At 36.6% G+C, this 19,176-nt stretch overlaps 1 protein-coding gene and 1 long non-coding RNA gene across 15 annotated transcripts in view; one reads left to right on the forward strand and one right to left on the reverse strand.

Annotated features, from left to right (window-relative positions):
* DMD (dystrophin) overlaps positions 1 to 19,176 on the forward strand; it is a 2,399,796-nt gene that overhangs the window by 2,356,157 nt on the left and 24,463 nt on the right. For all 14 annotated transcript variants that reach the window (XM_007493357.3, XM_056797113.1, XM_056797114.1 and 11 more), the window contains 3 exons: positions 1,026 to 1,184; positions 17,387 to 17,630; positions 18,977 to 19,100. In XM_007493357.3, coding sequence (XP_007493419.2) covers positions 1,026 to 1,184; positions 17,387 to 17,630; positions 18,977 to 19,100 — 527 coding nt within the window. The remainder of the gene's footprint in view (positions 1 to 1,025; positions 1,185 to 17,386; positions 17,631 to 18,976; positions 19,101 to 19,176) is intronic.
* The window catches only part of LOC103106415 (uncharacterized), a 107,283-nt gene continuing 106,752 nt past the window's right edge, over positions 18,646 to 19,176 (reverse strand). Inside the window, exon 3 of the long non-coding RNA XR_008911749.1 lies at positions 18,646 to 18,822. This is a non-coding gene — a long non-coding RNA (uncharacterized LOC103106415). The remainder of the gene's footprint in view (positions 18,823 to 19,176) is intronic.

Below are 19,176 nucleotides of genomic sequence, written 5' to 3' on the forward strand. Positions count from 1 at the left end.
TCTCTGTTGCTGAATCTTTATATCCAATCAGCTAGAATTTTTTTCTTTCTCCCATCCATTTACTTTCACATCACACAGCAATTGGATAATATATATATATATATATATATATATATATATATATAAAGAATAAATTGACAATGGGGCACTCCTAGCTTATATAGTTTTTAAATGGGAAAAAAAGATCCTTGTGCAGTGGTTTATTTTAACTCAAAAAATATTAAAGTGACTTTCACTGTTCACTTAGAAATTAGACACATTATATATATGGTATAGTAGATTTAAGAAAACTTGTGTTCAAGTAGCCAGTACAAGAATTTGTTTTGTTTGACTATGCATATTTGTTCCAAGGGTTTTCTTAAATATTTGTTAAAAGAAATAAAAGTTAATTTAAAAAATACACATAGCTAGGTTCAAGTCCCACTTGTGACATATAGTGAGTGTGTAACCAATAGGGTAAGTTACTTAAGATACTTCTCTGAAAATCAAAGTTGCCAAACATTGGTAGAAGGAATTTACTTAGTAGGAGAGATATTGATGAAATCACAGATCAAGTCCAATAAAAAAAAAGAGAGAGAGAGAGAGAGAGAGAGAGAGAAACCCAGGACAGATTTATTCAGATTAATTAGGCCTTTCTTGACATGTCCTGAAATTGGCATATTTTTGGAGTTACCATCACAAAATTACAGTAATACTAATAGATAGCTCTAAATTCTGAGTTCTAATGCCATGCAAAGATCCAAAGGCTTATTATCACTGTCAGTAAAAGTTTACATGATTTAGTCACCAAATAAATTATCAGGGACCTGAATTAATTTGAAATTTCCTTGAAAGCAGAAGCAGAAGTCCAGTTAATTCTTTTAAAATAATATTCATCTCTTCATTGCACATATAGAAACCAAGTCATTACCCTGTACCTTCTTCACAAGTGTTAGTGGTTTGCTATCACTTGCTATCATTTCCTATCAGGGCAAAAAATGGGGAAAAAAAAACAAAACAAAACCTTTTTCAATTGTATTTTCCAGAGATGATGAACACTTGTTAATCCAGCATTACTGCCAAAGTTTGAACCAGGAGTCCCCCCTGAGCCAGCCTCGTAGTCCTGCTCAGATCTTGATTTCCTTAGAAAGTGAGGAAAGAGGGGAGCTAGAGAGAATTCTAGCAGATCTTGAGGAAGAAAACAGGTGAGTTCTCTCTCTAGTCTTACTTTGACACAAATACATATGTGTGTATGTGTGTGTGTGTATATAGACATATATACACACATACATATTTTGATTTGTAAATATATATATTTATATATATAGAAAGTCAGAAATTAGACTGGGAAATCCATAAGCCAAATTATTTTATTTTGAATTGGTTTACTCTGTTTACTTCCATTCATAGTTTCTTTTCTATTCTGGCATTTTGAGAAAGGAAGTATATGCCATGGTAGCTTTTAGATAGTCATGTTAAAGGTATCAAAGGGATTATTCCGGACGAAGCATGGGATTTTATATACTTTGACTTCATAGCAATTAAGGATAATGTGAAAATGTCGGTAACTTAATGCTTAATGTTTGGGCTATGCATTTTGTAAGAATTTTTTCACCAATGTTTTGTAAATTCTAATATTCTTGGGATAGTGAATAGAAAGGATTTGGGGCTACCTTATTTAATTTTAATTCTATTTTTCATTGTTAAGTGCATAAATCATACATGGTAACTTAGCTGATTGGTTGAGGTATACAAACTCATTTACATATACTCATTTCTAACCTCAATCAACTTTGTTAAAAAGGGTCTTCCTAGAGAATTTTTTACAAATAATATTCTCAAAATGATTACTTATTATCTTTTTATAGTCTCCATTTTCTCTGCTGCCTTTTTAAAATTTTAAATAAGTTGTATCTTATTCTTGCTCTCTTTGCTTTTTTTTAAATTTCCAAATATAGTTTTCCTTTCTCCCTACCAAAGAACCTTCACTTCTAACAGACTTTTCCTCTTTTAATGATGATAGTTCAACAAATTTAGTCATTTTATTGACTGTCTGACAGCATATATAATATACTCCCATAGTTCCCCGCTTTTGCATTGAAGGGATGAGACACCAAGACATATTATTCCAGGAAATTCATTTGCCTTCAAAGTGACCCCCAACACAGCTGAAAAACAGCTCTACTAGAGATGTTATTAGAATGAAAAGGCAAGATGTCTTTATTCCCATTTATGAAAAATGAGTAATAGCATTCAAAGGTTTTTATTTTTAGGATTGTAATCACAACTGTATTTCTAGTAGTCTTTGTTTTCTTTGTCAGCCTTCTTGGTAAAAAACATCTTATGAAAATTTGTTTTGGCTGAAAAAAAATCACCCACAGGGACATGTTCATGCCAAAGATTTTGCTCTAGAGCAAGGGAACTTAATTGTTTTTGTGTCATGGATCTTTTCCCTGAATGAAATATTTAAAGAAATAAATTAAAATTCAGAGGATTACAAAGGAAATGGTTTATATTGAAATACAGTTAATATTTTTTTTTAAAGTCTCAGACCCCAAAGTTAAGAACCCCTGCTAGAGGCCAGCCTAAATTTAAAATCAGTTATAAAAATGTGATTGTATTATAACCTTGGAGGACTTTAAAATACCCATGATTTTGACTGGGATGGATACTCCTCACCAACACAGATCGCTACCCTTCTCCAGCTTAATAGACAGTCTTGTTGGACTGTTTGTTGTGACCACAAAAATCATAACCCCATAGTCAGCCTTATGGTCATATGCTTTTATGAGCTTAGCTTGGCTAGTCTTTAGGCTATGGACACAAAGTTTGCTACTGGTCCAATACTTGATATTTTAATATGGATCTTTCTTTGACCTTTGACCTTTGACCCTAGGGTTGCCTCCATGCCATTATAAGACTTCAAAATAGGACTTCAGTAATCCAGGAATAGACATTTTCACAGGTCACACTGTGGGTTATTTATTTTTATTGAAAGTAAAGCTCCTTTTACTAAAATAAGGCAAGGGGGATATTATTCTCTCCCATTCAGAACATGTAGAATTGAAAATTAAGTGAGAAATGGCTCTGTATGGTAGAAGAAATTTGGCAGTAGTTTAAAATTAAGGGAGGAAATGCTACATGGAAATGAGCCTAGATAGGGTAAAAGTCATCAAGCAATTGAGATCTATGACTAAACAGTATGTTATATCAGATGACAAGTTAGATTTTTAAGAAGTCTGGCAAGAGCTCTAGAGGTCGTGGGCTCAGATACTAGAGCTCCAACTTGTCTCTTTGGCTTTAGGCAAGTCACCCTCTCAGGGCCTCACTTTCTTGATCTCTAAAAATGATGGAATTGAGTGAGATGACCTTTGAAGGCCTTTCCAGTTCTAAATCTTTGAACCTTTTATCCTCTATCTTAAGTTTCTCTTTAAACTATTTTAATGTGATTTCTTTTTTTGAATCCTTACTTTCCATTTAAGAATTGGCAGCTAGGTAGCTCAGTGATTGAGAGTCAAGTCTCGAAAGGGGAGGTCCTAGGTTCAAATGTGGCTTCTAGATACTTTCCAGTTGTGTGACCCTGGGCAAGTCACTTAACCCCCATTGCCTAGCATTTACCACTCTTCTGCCTTGGAACCAATGCACAGTATTGATTCTAAAATTAAAGGTAAGGGTTTAAAAAAATTGACACTGAGTAACAGTAACAGGAGGCAGTGCTTGGGGGGTAAGTCCCCCCTGACTCACTCTCTTCAAGCCAGGCTGACTTCATCTCTCCCTTCTGGGTTCCAGGGGAATCCCTAGAGCTTCTCGGTGCCTTTCCTCTAACGCTGTCAGCTCAGGGCCTGTAGGTTATATTCCCTTGCTGTTAGCTAACAGTGACTAACACAAGCACTCTGCTTCCATTGAACTAATTAACAAAGTAAATGCATAGTAACAAAAAATAAATAAAAGTAACAAAATTAAAAAAATATTTCAAAGATGGAGCCAAGGATAAATATTCTTTTCCCCTGAATTCCTCAGGGCCACACTCTTCCCTACTCTACCTTGGTCTCTGGGCTCAAATTTAGCATAGCTTCTCCTCTACTGCATTGGTCTCATCAAAATTCACATTCAAATGAATGATTCAGGTAAATCCTTGTCTAAACTGCCAGCTGCTGGGCTGCTGCTCCTTAGGACATTGCTGTTGGCTAAGCTGGCTTGTAAAACATGAACTTGGGAATGCCGTAGCCTTGCTTGCTCTTCTGACCATTCAAAACTCACAGGATCAGAGCCTTGAACCCTTTCCCCTCTGACTGAATAAATGCCCAGGCCAGAGACTGAGATCCATTTCATCATTTTCATTGAGGAAAGGCTAGGGTTCTAGTCATGTAAAAAAATCTGAGCGGCCAAAAAGAGTGATATAGTGGAGAGAAAAAATGGCTGAGAAAATAAGCACCCCCAGTTATCCCTCTGCAACCAGTCCACAATACGTCTCCCAACCACGAGGTTATGGAATGTCAGGCTGCATGTCCAAAGACACTTCCATTACATACTGCAGCTCTTGCAGTAGCAGGCAGGCATCGTCAGGGTTGTCCTGCCTGTGTCCCCATGATTTCGGTAAGTCTCAAAGTAATATGTGTGAGTTATTATTTCTTCTGTCCATATTTTAAATAGTTTTATTTTACAAGCTTATGGAATGAATATTGAGCATTGCTCCATATGAACAGGGCAAATATACAGTCCCTCCAGTCCCAAAGGCAAGTGACTGTTTTTTGCCAGTGGCAGTTAAATGGTAGGTTAACATCTTTAATACAAGGTAGACCATGGTGTATAAAGGAGGCTAAATTCAATTTAAGAGCTTTTAGTGCTCATTAGAAACTATTACCAGTTGGGTAACGGGTGGAGTTTTCAGGTTATCTAACAGATTTCAGTTATCCATTCTGACCTAGTCTTCTATTACCCAAAGGTTGAAAATCCACAGAACAATTAAATAAATGTTGGGAAGATTACTAGACTCTGTCAGCAATCTTTTCTTCTCTTTTTAGGGAATGACAGACCTTTATTTCTCTTTGGGGTATAGAAGTTGTACTATGTTTTTTATTGCTGTTGTTTTTGTTTGTTTGTTTGTTTTTATCTATAGTGACTTGTTTCCTTGAGTTTTTATTCATATTTCCTAAAAGAAAAGTCAGGAGACTAAAGAAATGGATCTGAACAGTGACATCACTACCTCCATAGGAAACATTTTTTTCCTTGTCCATGAAAGGGATGGGAAATGCAAATCTGGATTCACTTGAATACTGGGAAGTTTAAAGCTAAGATTTATTTTTCCAGGCTTAATTCAGTAACAGGATCATCTGTGGATTTCTGATACTTCCTTAAAGACCTGATTGTTCTTCACTGACCAAGCATTATAGTCTGTTACTTGCGTTCCTGGATTAAATTTGCTAGAAATTGTTAGAAGGTTGCTTCATCTGGTAAATAATCGTGAGGTTAGATCAGTCAAGTAGAAGCTGCCAATTCCCATAGCTTTGGGGTGCCAGTAATATATGCACAGTGAGTACTTTAGGCTTTTGTGTGAGGCTAGAGTTCGTGAGAATTCCAAGTACATTTCCCATTGGTAATGATCTTGTTTAATGGCTTATTCTACTAAATCTTGGCTGTCTCTGTCCATCACACTCCCCACCCACACATACTCTGTTCTCCATTTTCTTTCCCTGGCTATTTGAGAAATTGTAGAATTTACTTTTGACTCTGAACTCCTTTGTAATATTTGTTTAAAATTGTAAATTAGCCCAGAGAAGAATTCATTTCACTATTTGTCTTTCAGACTTTGTCCACTTCATACCTTGAACTGTTAAATAATTAACCAGCACAGGCTTTTAAAAGCATCCTCTTTAGTGAAAATTGAAGCCCCTTGAGTTTTTAACTTTAGACACCAGATACTTAGTTTCTGAACAGAATCAGAGAGAGAGAGAGATTATATTAGTTTTTACCTGAATAGCAAAGAAGAGGTAGAAGTAGTTTGTCTTCTTGGTATTGTGGGATTTTGACCTGACCTCTGGTCATTCAGTCATAATGTTTAATCAAAGTAATGTAAGTGGAGCATTTTGCAAAAATTAAAATGCTGTGTAAATGTCAGCTATCTTCATTATTATCATCAGTCCCTATGATGGAGATTATTGAGAAAGTATTTTGTCATTGAGAATGTCCCGGAGATAAAGGACCTGGTATGACTTTTGGTTCTGACATGACCAAATTATTTTTTTTCTTTCTGAACCTCAGTTTCCACATTTGTATATAGGGAGGTAATACCACCTGCTTTGACAGATCATATTTCAGCTCTGAAGAAATAATAATCTTAGCTAATACTTGTAAAGCACTTTAAAATTTGCCAAGTATTTTAAATATGTCATTTGAGCCTCACAGCAATCCCGATTTAATTATTATGGGTAGCATTATTCTGGTTTTCAAAAAGGGAAACTGAGGCTCAGATAGACCATGTGATTTGCTTAGGGACTCAGAGCAAGAGGTAGAGCAGCAAGATAGCATAAAGGATAGAATGCTGACCCTGAAGTCGAGGACTTGAGTTCAAATGTGGCCTTAGACACTTAGTAGCTCTGTGACCTTGGACAAGTCACTGTGAGTTTGTCTTGCTTTCCTTATCTGTCAAATGAGCTGGAGAAAGAAACATCAAACCACTCCAGTATCTTTGCCAAGAAAACTTCAAAAAAGCGAAGTCACAAAAAATTGCACAGGATGGAAAAATGACAAAACAACAAACTTCCTGACTCCCTCAGCCAGCACTGTATTCTGCAGAGACACCTGGGTGTTAAATCAACAAGAATTTATAAAGCTCCTATAATGTGCTAAACTCTGAGGATATAAAGAGAGGGAAAAACAAGCAAACAAAAAGAAAAACACAACAGTCCTTGCCTTCAAGTGAATAGAGAAGACAAGATAAAAACAACTATGTATAAAAAAGATCTATAAACAGGATAACCCAAAGATAATAAATGGAAACAGGATAGTAACATTAAGGAGGACCAAGAAAGGCTTCTTGCAGAAAATAGGGCTTTAACTGAGGCATGAAAGAAGCAAAGGAAGACAAGAGGCAGAGATAAGGAGGTAGAGAGTTCAAAGCCTGGAAGACAAGTCAGTGAAAAGGTCTAAAACAGGGTGATGAAGTGCCTTGTCTGTGAGGAGGAGCAGTAAGACTGCTGACACTGGATGGCTGAATGCATGGGTAATATGGTGTAAGAAGACTGGAAAGACAGGAAAGAGACCATTGTGAAGGTCTTAAAATTTTATTTTTTATTTCATTTTTGATCTTGGAAATAAGAGAGTCTCTGAAGTTTAATGATGAGGAGGGTGACTTGGCCTGAGTTTTAGGAATATCCATTTGACAGGAGATTGGAGAAAGGAGAGAATCAAGGGAAAGAGACTAAAAAATAATGTATAGCTATTGCAAAAATCCAAGCATAGTAGATTCAACAACTAAATGATCAGTTGTGGGGGGAGGGAGAAGGATTAAGAGAAAGTGGGGAGTTGAGGATGACCCAGAGATATCACAGGTCTGGGTAATAAGATTCAATGTTGTGAGGTTCAAATGGGATTCTCTGGATAATGCTTTGCCAGCTTAAAGTGTTATATAAATGCTAGTTATTATTATTGTTGCGTATTCAACTGGGGACAGTTCTGACCACCCAAAAGTCACTTGGGGGCAATGACCTAGGCTGATGAACTGTGCATTGCCTAGTGTGGGAAGAGGCTGAGGTACTTTGAGGTGTAACCCCCAAAGAAACAACCATCTGAAAAGACAAAGTCAGAAAGTGAATAGGGGGAAAATTTTTTTAAAAGATTGAAATCACCAAGGATCTCAGGAAGAAAAAAAGCTCATAGACCTTGAACAGAAGCAGATAAATCAACAGGGAAAACATGAACAACAGAAAGAAATATGGCCTCCAGATCTAGTAAACAAGCTTAGGCATTTATGAATAAATGCTTCTAAATACAAAGGAAAATGATCCACTCTCGATAGATAGAGGACCCTGTGGAATGTGAGAAGAACACTGAACCACAACATGTTCCTGAGGGATTCCAAAGAGAAATGAGAATTATGAGAGCAGAATTTACATCTTGCACAACAAAAATAATGAGCAGAGGAGAAAAATTGGAATCTTTTCAATTTCCAAAAAGAAAAGCAAAAAACAATGTCATTAAAAGAAAATATGACACTCTATAAGCAAACAGGAGACAAACCTTCAAATACTAATGAAAGGAAATTCAAATAAAACAAGACTATTCTGCTCCTGGGCAGCTACGTAGGAGGCATAGTGAATAGAGTGCTGGACCTGGAGTCAGAAAGACCTGAGTTGAAATGTGGCCTCAGTTGTGTGATCCAGGGCAAGTCTCTTAACCCTGTTTGTCCCAGTTTCCACATCTATAGAATGAGCTTGAGAAGAAAATGGCAAACCACTTCAGTTATCCTTGACCAGAACAAATGGGATCACAGAGAGTTGAATATAACTAAAATGACTGAACAACAACAATTCTGCACCTACCAAAAGATATAAGATGGAATGTAATCATGTGTTCTGTAAGGGTAATTTTAGGGTTGTGACTTAATCTAAATTAATTTGGTTGCCAGGGAATACCCCAAATAAAATACCCAAGTCAGTTTGGAAATTTTATGGTGGTTTAATTAATATAGAGGGAAGGAATTAAGGAGAAGAGAGAGGGAGAGGGTATAGGATTTCTCCCACCTAGCCTGTGCTAGGGGGAGTTCAAAGACCTCTGCCTCAAAATCTTTGAAGAAGATTAGAGACTTTCCTAAGAGGATAATGTTTGGAAGGTAAAGGAGAAAAGAATCAGCCTAAACTCCGAGAGAGCTCAGTGAGTGCCTCACCTGAATTAGGCTACTAAGCTTCTCCCAGTATTGTATCAAGGAAACTCACCGCCAAACCCAGACAATAGCTACTGCCAGGCCAAGATGCCAAGACGCTCACTACGCTGCCTCCAGAGCCACCTCTCTGCGAAAAAAGGCCCGAGAGAGGAAGTGATGCGAAATATATAGAATGTTTTTACATCATTTTCCTGTGTCTCACATGTACCAATGGTAGCTTAAGCTTGACTTAGGACAGCCCAGAGGTCTGTCAGTTGTTTCTGATTTGTCATTTGCTAGCACAGGTCTGTCATAGGCCATCCCCCTCAACATTTAATCCTTAAGTAAGGGTGTAGACATTCCTGTTTTGTTAGACTAAGTAGGGTGGAGTAGATCTAAAATTCACAGTTCAAAGAGCAGTTGAGCTCAGCTTTTAGTTTAGAGTGATGTCACCTTACTCTATAATTCTAAGTTTAACTTTATATGTGAAACAAGATGGGCATCCAATAAAAGGAATGTTTGAAAAAATTTAGGAAACAAAAAGCAGAAATGGAGAGATTATTTGTTTCTTAATCACCTCCAAACAATGCAGTGGTCAAGAATGGTAACAGAGAGACTCTACAGAAACTTCTAAATGTACACCAGGAAGCAGGGATGAGGGCAGAAGCCTACTAATAGTGAAGAGTTGAACATGGGGCATTATGGACACAACCTGGCAGCATCTTTCCTGTAAGTGAATCAGTATTATTTGTGGAACTACATTTCAGCTTGGGAGAGTACATGAAAGGGAGAAAGGAGTAGAAGAAAGGGATAGAGAGGAATGTGTGATGTGCAGAGATCAAATCAAGGGCCAGCAGTGAGGGAAAATTAATCTCTGTGGTCTTCGGAAGAGAAGAACCTACAGGAGAGTGGGTGAGAAGGGAATTGGGAAATGAGAGTGGTTTTGGTGGTGAGAAGGGGTTCCACTGATGAATACTCCCAAGGGAAAAACAAACTCTTCAGAGAAGGGAGATGGGGACCTTGTGCTGGGGCTGGCCCAGGAGATGTGGAATTTAATAAGTTCTACTTGTCCTACTTTGGAAGGAACCACAGGAGCCACAGGCACCTGGCAGAATAAGAGAGCATGGACCCAGAGAGGAGATTTTGAGGCAAATGCTATGACTAATCCCTTTGTGCTCAGCCCTTCCAAGCTGAGGTGTACACAATTGTTCTGGATTGCTGGATCTATAAACACCAAACTTTCCTGCCTAAGTAAGATGCTGCCAGAACCTTCATTTGGTGTTACCTTCACAAATCCAGAATCCCCTCCCTACCATCATTAGGCATAAAAGTTTACATAATGGTAGGCAAACTATAATACTATAGTTGTCATTTAAAGGAAAGAGGAATAGAGTTTTCAAAATCCATTAGAACACATTGAAATCAAAGTATCCTCTTTTATAGAGGTTTGCAGTGAGATTTTTCACTGAGTGGTGGGGGATGGGAGAGCACCAATGAGCAGAAAGGTCATTTGCAAGAAATGTTATGGCGTCATTTGCTTACACTAGTTCTTTTTATCAAGAGCAAAGGAACCTTTCTGAATAGATGGAACAAATTTGGCTGTATAAAACAAATAGTATTGTAGCCTTTTATGAAAAGGAAGAAAAGCTTAGTTTGTGCATATGAACACTAAAGAAATGCATTTTGATTATTCAGGCATTATTGCTTATTGCCACAAAGTAAATATCTTAGAGTTAATGACCCGTGGTTGTAGTCTTACCAGGTGTCTTAATTCCTGGTTTACTCACATTAGTACAATGCTTGTTACTATATCACTGCTAAGTTATACCCAAAGCATATACTTTCTGTCCTGGCTTTATACCCCTGTACGTCTTTTCCCTGAAGTTTTGGTTTTTTAACAATCTTCATGTTTCCATTCGATATTAATTCCCTCCCATTGCTCAGTCCTTAATGTGACTATTATTCCTTTGTATATTTACTGAGCTTCCTTAGACCGATACCCCCTCTTCCTAAGACATAAAAGAAATCTCTTGGCTTTCGGGTTCTGTTCTGCCTTGCTCAGGGCATATCATTAGCATCTCTCCTAGGCTGACTTGTTGGTTTGGTTGATTGGTTATGTTTCTTTGTGGGGTTTTCCCCCCCACATTGTTTTTGAAACTCACCTCAGGTGCTGGGATAGATGGTTAAAAGATTATTGTCTTTACTAGGGTAATATTTATGCTGTGAGGAATCAGATTTTGACTTTGATTTTTTTTTCCCAAAGATTATTCAGCCTCACTTCTTCATTGTAATTCAGTCAGTGCTGGGACCAAATGCAGCAGAAGTATGAACTAATTCATTACAAATTCTGAATAAATAACTCACGTTCATTTGACTCGAGGTCAGGAAGAGATAAATATGAAATCATACTGAATTTGCTGAGCTTATTTAACAAGAGAGATTATTATAACCATCTATAAAGGAATCTCCATGATACAGAGAGACACTAACATTTCAATAACACATCTCATAAATAGTATCATAGAACTCTACTGATCACAGGTGGCAAGGATTTCTGGCTTACTTGCCAGTGAACAAAAAAGCAAAATTTTTTTCTGGGAATTAGAACCAAAGCAAGAGCCCAGGTACTATTTCAGGATTGACATGCTCAATTCATTTTTTTCTTATAGAAGAAATTACAGAATGTCTTATTAGAAACCTCGTAGACTGAGTAAGATATTAAACAAAATGAATCAATCTGCAGTTCCTTCATCTTAAAAAAAAAAAAAAGACACTAGGAATGATAATTGGGGGGGGGGGGAGGGCAACTGGGTGGCTCAGTGGATTGAGAGCCAGGCCCAGAGATGGGAAATTCTGGATTCAAATTTGAACTCAGATACTTCCCAGCTATGTGACCCTGGGCCAGTCACTTAACCCCATTGCCTAGCCTTTACCACTCTTGTCTTGATTCTAAGATAAGGTAAGGGTTTCCAAAAGAAAAAAGGAATAATCATTGGTATTTATATTTCTTTAATATTTGCAAATCATTTTGTATACATTACTTCATGCAAGCCTTATGACAACCTAGGAGGGAATGGTATGATCTTTATTTACAGAATGGAAAACTGAGATCTATATGACTTACCTATTGTCAAAAAATTTTTTCCCCATTGGCTGCATTTGAACTTGGGTTTTCCTTTTTTCTAGCCCAGAACCTATCTAGTCTGCCTGTTCTTTACTGGTTTACCCAACTACTTCTCACATATTGCTATCAGGAAATGATAAAATTAATTCTGAAAGATGGAACTTAAAAGTTTAGAAGAGGAATAATATTACATTGATGTAATTATTGTTAATGTGTGTAAATTTATAATCTATATGTAATATAAATACAAAGGTATGATATAAAACTATAATGTATATAAAATTATAATTACTCTATGATGATGATTCAGATATACCTCTCCTGCCCTAACCTCTCTGACCTCCAGCCTCACATGGCCAGTAGGCATTTTACTAATTTTTCCCTAAATTCTCTCCCACTCCAAACTTCTCTGTTACTGTTGAAGGCACCATCATCCATCCAGATCTACCAAATACAAAACAAGTGTTATCCTCAATTCCTTTCTATCTCTCACCACCCCCTCATATCCAATCTATTACTAAGGTCTCTCAATTCATCTGTATAACATCTTTTAAATGTGTCTCCCTTTCTCCTCTGATACTTATATCACTCTACTGCAGGCTCTTCTCTTATGCCTCAACTGTTTTAATCTCTTGTTGGTAGGTCTTCAAGTCTCTCCTCATGCCAATCCATCCTAAATTCAACCAAAAAGTGATTTTCCTAAATCATAGGTTTGACCATACGACCATATCTTTGTCATACAGACTGACTCTGTCCCTCTCCCTCTCCCTCTCCCTCTCCCTCTCCCTCTCCCTCTCCCTCTCCCTCTCCCTCTCCCTCTCCCTCTCCCTCTCCCTCTCCCTTTCCCTCTCTCTCTCTCTCCTCACCTCACTAAACTCCAGTGACTCCCTATCACCCTCAGGATCAAGTACAAAATTCACTGTTTTATCCTCTAAATCCTTTATAACCTAACTCCATCACTGCCACCTTTCCTTTTATTCTTATACCTAACTTGCTGCCATTTACTCTTCAGACCAGTGGCACTGGCCTCCTTTTCTCCCTCAAATAAAACACTCCATCTCAGGAATCTGGGCACTTTCTCTCCCATTCCTGGAATGTTCTTTCCTCATCTTTGCCCCTTGGCTTCCTTTAAGTCCCAGCTAAAATCCCTTTTTCTACAGGAAGTCTTTCCCAAACTCTCTTAATTCTAGTGTCTTCCTTCTTAACTATTTCCAATTTATCCTATACACAAATTGTTTGTACATAATTTGTTTATTTTGTCCACCTTTATATTATGCCATCCTTGAGGGCAAGATAGCACTTAAGATAGTACTCAGAACATAGTAGATGCTTAATAAAAATTTATCAACTGACAGTATATAAGAAATTCTGATTATTTCACAAAAAGAAAAAGAAAAAAATGGTCCATCTTCAAAGCTCTTTAAAAAAACTAGAAAGAAATTGTATTATGGGCAAATATATAGATCTGACTAATGATTAGGATTTGTTTAATTATTATGTTGTAATCTTAAAAAAAAAACAAATTCAAGTAATTATGTAACTTTTCTAAGGATTGGACTGGTAACGGAAACTCTGGAATCATCCCAGGGCAAGAGTTCTTAACCATTTCATTATAATTGATTTTCTTGATAATCCTGAGTATTTTCTTTTATGCATTTAAAAACATTATTCTGAGGAGGGGGATCCATAGGCTTCACCAGACTGCCAGGTGGGTCCATGTCACAAAAAAAAGGTTAAGAACTTATAGTCTAGTTTTGTCTCAATGTGATAGGATTGTCCTGGCCAATTGTGGTAACAAACCAAGAGGCAACAGAGTAAAAGATCATGGGGGAAACTGTTATCATTATAATATAATATAATATAATATAATATAATATAATAATATAAACTAACTTATAATGTAACTAACTTAGAGGGAAATCCTTGCTTTTCAAAAGCAATACTCAAAATCAACACATTCAATAATAAATCAACTTTCAAATACAATTTCAAAGCTTTAAAAACCAAGATTTAATCTGTCACAACTTCAATAAGTGCTATTGGATTGGAGATGATCTGTTTTCTGTTAGAAAAATCCAACACTTTACTTTGATATGGAGCGTTGGGCCACCCTAAGGCTCCAGCCCCTAACAGCAATTAACCCAGTATATAAGGGACCTTCTGGTTAGAGTTTCATAGATACTCTAAAAACCTTCCTGTCTGCTAAAATATCTCTTCTACCTGCTTAGTCTTGAAATTTCCCTAAAAAGAATCAAGGCATTCTATTCTGTGTTTCAATATGAAGTTTAAAATGCATATGGCCCTGGAAGAAATAACATTGACTTAAATTCACACTAAGGCATAAATCACTTCTCTCCTGCATGGAAAAATAGGTTTTGATTAGGGAACAGAGATAGAGAATATGGATTGGAGAGGAATGAACATAAATTAAACAGGAAATTTTTTGAGTTGAGATATTTAAAAATTTTGTCTACAGACAAAAAGTATGACTTCTACCTCACCCCATGTTTCCAGTTAATGAAATGTGTTCATGACAAAACATTTGTTTTGTCCAGTATATTAAGCCTTGCTTCTTTGTATGGTATGTTAAGAACATTTTTATGCTTTTAGAAAAGTGCATTTCTGATCCTTTTTTATTGTAGTTGATATTCAATCTATATATTTTCAAGTTCTTAAATTATTTGCTCTATTTTTCCTATCTTGATCAGTAGATTATATTCAGCAAGTATTTACTAAAAAGCTTCCATAAACAAATAAAAGCTGGGCCTTCTAGGATTTCACAATCTAGTAGAGATAAGACTTTATACCCATATGAATATAGTAAGTGCTTATAGACAGGAATTGCAAAGAAAATACTATGAGGAGTCTGGGAAGAAAGATAATTTCTAGTGAGGGGAGATCAGGAAAGACTTTAGTAAGTGGAAGCAGTGGAACCTGAGTCTTGTTTTAAATGGTGAGAATGATACTAGCAGGCAAAAATGGCAAGGAGTAGAGAGAGAGGGCATAAAGAATGAGAAAGCAACATAGTGGATCCTTGGGAGAAAATGGTTAGAGGAGGGAAACATATTTGGAAAACAGAAAATAGATGTGGCAAGAACAGAATATGGGCAAGGCCATATAAGATAATGGGGAGTTGGAGGAAGATTGCTGAGATCTTTGAATGCCAGGATAAGGCATATATAGTTATAAACTTTCTATGTGGACATGTATATTACATATAATAAATACTCTATCTTCAAGTCACTTCTGGAAAGTACATTTTATACCTATATTTCAGTGACAATGGAGTTCTATGTTATAAGAAATGATGAGGAAATTCTAGTTTGGAAATTAGATCATCTATCTTTAGGTTAATTGGTAGCCATAAACCACCCAGAGCTCACCCAAATGTTTCAAGACTATTGTAATAATACTCCTTAGTAATAAAATTCTAGATGGATTCTCTAATCCTCCTTTCTCCAGCTTTCTTTACACCTAAAGGGAAAATGACTACGTTTGCTTCTTTGTCTTCTTTTTACCTTGCTTCTTTCAACAATTTTATAGTTCATTTCATTCCTTACATCCATTAATTATTTGGGAATTAAAAAATAATAATTTTCTTTATCTGGATGGCTACATTCATATACTTGATAATACAACAGTAATCGGATACATCTACCTAATTGTAGAAAGAGAGGAGGTTTTTTTCTTAGCTTTGTGGAAAGCAATAAACTAATAATGAATAGGGAATGTTCTTTTCTAGGATGACTGCTTGCAGGAAGAAATTGTGGTGACAGAATACATGAAGAGTGAATTTGAATTAGTGTCCTTTAGGGAACTACCATAGAAATATAATTTATAAGATAATCAAGAATGTAAATAGATTCTCTATGGATTTCTCTTCTGATTGCTAACAAACATTCATCTATTTTTTTAAAATCATGAATATATTTCCAACAGAGAATCATTAGAGATTAGATAATAGGCATATAATGTCAAAGAAAGAGAAATAAAATATTTGTTTCAATGATAGCATGTTAACAGCCAAATGAAATTTACCTTGTACTTTCTTATCTTAAGAAGGCATCGTGCCATAGTAGGTCCCTAACTAAAATACATTTTGAAATATCAATAATACAGTTTTTCATTACAAATCATAAAAAATGACAGAAGCATCTTCTGTGTGCTAAGTGTCGGAGGAAATATAAATGCTGATCTTAAGAAGTTTACTTTCTAGAAGATCACTTATGAATTATAGATGATGATGAAACTGTACCAGTTAAATGTCTACAGGATGAAGGCTTATATTTTAAAGATATTACTTCTTAAAACATAATAGTTCTTATGTGTACAACTAGTTTCAAAAACTTGCCCTGAGGCCAAACTTTTAACCCCCCCCTCCCCCTCCTGCCTTGGAACCAATACTGTGTATTGGTTCCAAGGCAGAAGAGCAGTGAGGGCTAGGCAATGGGGGTTAAGTGACTTACCCAGGGCCACACAACTGGGAAATATCTGAGGTCAAATTTGAACCCAGGACCTCCCATCTCTAGGCCTGGCTCTCAATCCACTGAGCTACCCAGCTGCCCCTCAAACTTTTTGATAATAATTACATTCTCTGTCCCTTTCCCTTAAAAATCTAATAGGACAATAATAGACATCAGCCATTAGTAAGTAATGTGTAACTTTCAACCTTCATCATAAAAGTAATTATTCTACTTCAAAGCCTTAGTGAAAAAGATACAGAATGTTTCTTAAGAGAAAAGGACACACACTTTTAAATGGTAATTAAATCCCTGGGGGTTGTTTTCATTGGGTTGTTGGCGTGTGTGTATGTGTGTGTGTGTGTGTGTGTGTGTGTGTGTGTGTGTTTAACCATTGCTGGTTTCTTAAAGTCTTTGACCCAACTTCTAGCCCTAACCCAAGGGTTATAGAAAAAAGATGAAGCTTTAGAATAAGCTGGAAGGTTCATGCCAACCAATTTTTTTTGTGGTGGAGGGAGTAGATATTCAGGGTTTCTGGTTCATTTAATTCAGGTCTTCTGAGTTTAGGTTTTGATTAATTTAGGAGGGGAGCCCTAAATATGTCTGGAAAATAATAATTGTGTTTTTATGCATGTTTTTATTTAAGTGTAATCACTTATTATGAGGAAATTTTCAAGTGATTTTTTTGGGGGGAGGCTTGGAAATGTATCAGTTTATTTTGCTGCTTTCCTATCTGAACATGATATCCATAAGGCTTTTGGTAAGACATAAAAAATTGGAAAACAGCCCATTCTTATTAGGCAAATGGTAGGCTAAAATTTATCTTCTACTCCAGTCCTTTAGCATTGATAATTTCATCTTAATGGGAACCACTCTCAGGTATTTTTCAGAATGACTTCTCCATTACTGCCTGTAAAATTTGCTGAAGATTCTAAAGATTTGTGATTTATTTCTTGCCAACAGGAATCTACAAGCAGAATATGACCGACTGAAGCAGCAGCATGAACACAAAGGCCTGTCCCCACTGCCATCCCCTCCTGAGATGATGCCCATCTCTCCCCAGAGCCCCCGGGATGCTGAGCTCATTGCAGAAGCCAAGCTCCTGCGCCAACACAAAGGCCGCCTGGAAGCCAGGATGCAGATCCTGGAGGACCACAATAAGCAGCTGGAGTCACAGCTGCATAGACTTAGACAGCTCCTGGAACAAGTGAGACCCAAATCTAATACTTAGAATTTTTATGGAGTCTTTTTCCCCCTTTACCAAACAAAGCTAAAAATTGGATATACATGGCTTCGTTTATAAACTAAGCCAGCCAAGGAATACTTTTTGAACACCTTTTATGTGTCTAGCTCTATGGGCTACTGAAGTGTAAGACACATTCCATTTATTTCCACAAGGAGCTTAAACTCATAGTTGAAGAATAAGGTGTGTATGTGCATGAAGTAAGCTATGAACAAGATGGTATGTAATTAAAGTCCAGTAAAGAAAATGAGTACTCATTATTATTTGGATTAGTCAAGAAAAATCATGAGGAGGTAGTACAGAACTTGTGTCAGCCCATGAGTGATGAGAAAAATACTTGTAGGTAGAGATGAAGGAGACAACGTGATGGCAGAAATTGACAGGTTAAAGGAGACAACACCATGGTGGAAATTGACAGGTTAGAGAAAGAGACAACACCATGGTGGAAATTGACAGGTTAGAGAAGGAGACCATCCTGAATGGGTCAGTGGTGGTTATTAATATTTCTTAACTAATCACTGTGCACTCCAATGAGTTCACTTACAAGAGCCTAAATCTCCCATAAGGTCTATCCCCATCTGACAACCAAACTCTCAGTGAGATCAGAGGTTTGTGAGTGTGAAGATGAAAGTATTAATCACAAAAACTTTTCATGCATTTCTTAGACCACATCAGTATTGTAGTCAAGTTTGAAATGTATCTGGTATGAAGGGTTTTGATTCTGACCTGATAGCTTAACCCCTGGATAGGATAGTATTTATTCCTAAGCTTTATTCTTTTGTATGTATGTTTTCTTGCCCTTTCTATCATCTTGGTCCCTAAAGAAAGAGAAATTTAAAAAATATATCCCCAGACAACACATATTGAACATCTAGCAGCATATAATCCTTGATCTTTAGGGACTTTAAACCCAAAATAGCCTTGCAGATGAAACCAACCTAGATTATCAGTGGACAAAATAGGCAATACCACTATCATATTTTTCATTTTATTGTGTCCCTTTTTGGGTCTTCAAGACTTCTGGTCCATACTGGTTTACATAATGTATTCCTTTTTACCTTTACACATAATTGTTTTTGCATATTCCATGTACAATTTTCCTTAATTTTTCTGATAGAAAAATCCTTGTAACAGAAGATCTTGAAGTCTTTTACACCTGGGATAAAAATAAAACTTGAGATTAATTTTTATAGTTCCTTCATAAAAATATTGTTCCTTTTCAAAATGTAGTTTGCTCTCCCTTCAAAGTAGAAAATCTTATTATTTGTTCATTGCTGTAAAATAAAGTTTCTTTCATTCTAATGCTTCAGCCCCAGGCAGAAGCCAAGGTGAATGGTACAACAGTATCCTCTCCTTCCACCTCTTTACAGAGGTCAGATAGCAGTCAACCAATGCTGCTCCGAGTGGTTGGCAGTCAAACTTCAGAAACCATGGGTAAGTACAAACAGGTGTGTGTGTGTGTGTGTGTGTGTGTGTGAGAGAGAGAGAGAGATAATATCTATTGAAATCA

This window comes from Monodelphis domestica, chromosome 4 (genome assembly GCF_027887165.1).
Source record: "Monodelphis domestica isolate mMonDom1 chromosome 4, mMonDom1.pri, whole genome shotgun sequence".
Taxonomy (NCBI): domain Eukaryota; kingdom Metazoa; phylum Chordata; class Mammalia; order Didelphimorphia; family Didelphidae; genus Monodelphis; species Monodelphis domestica.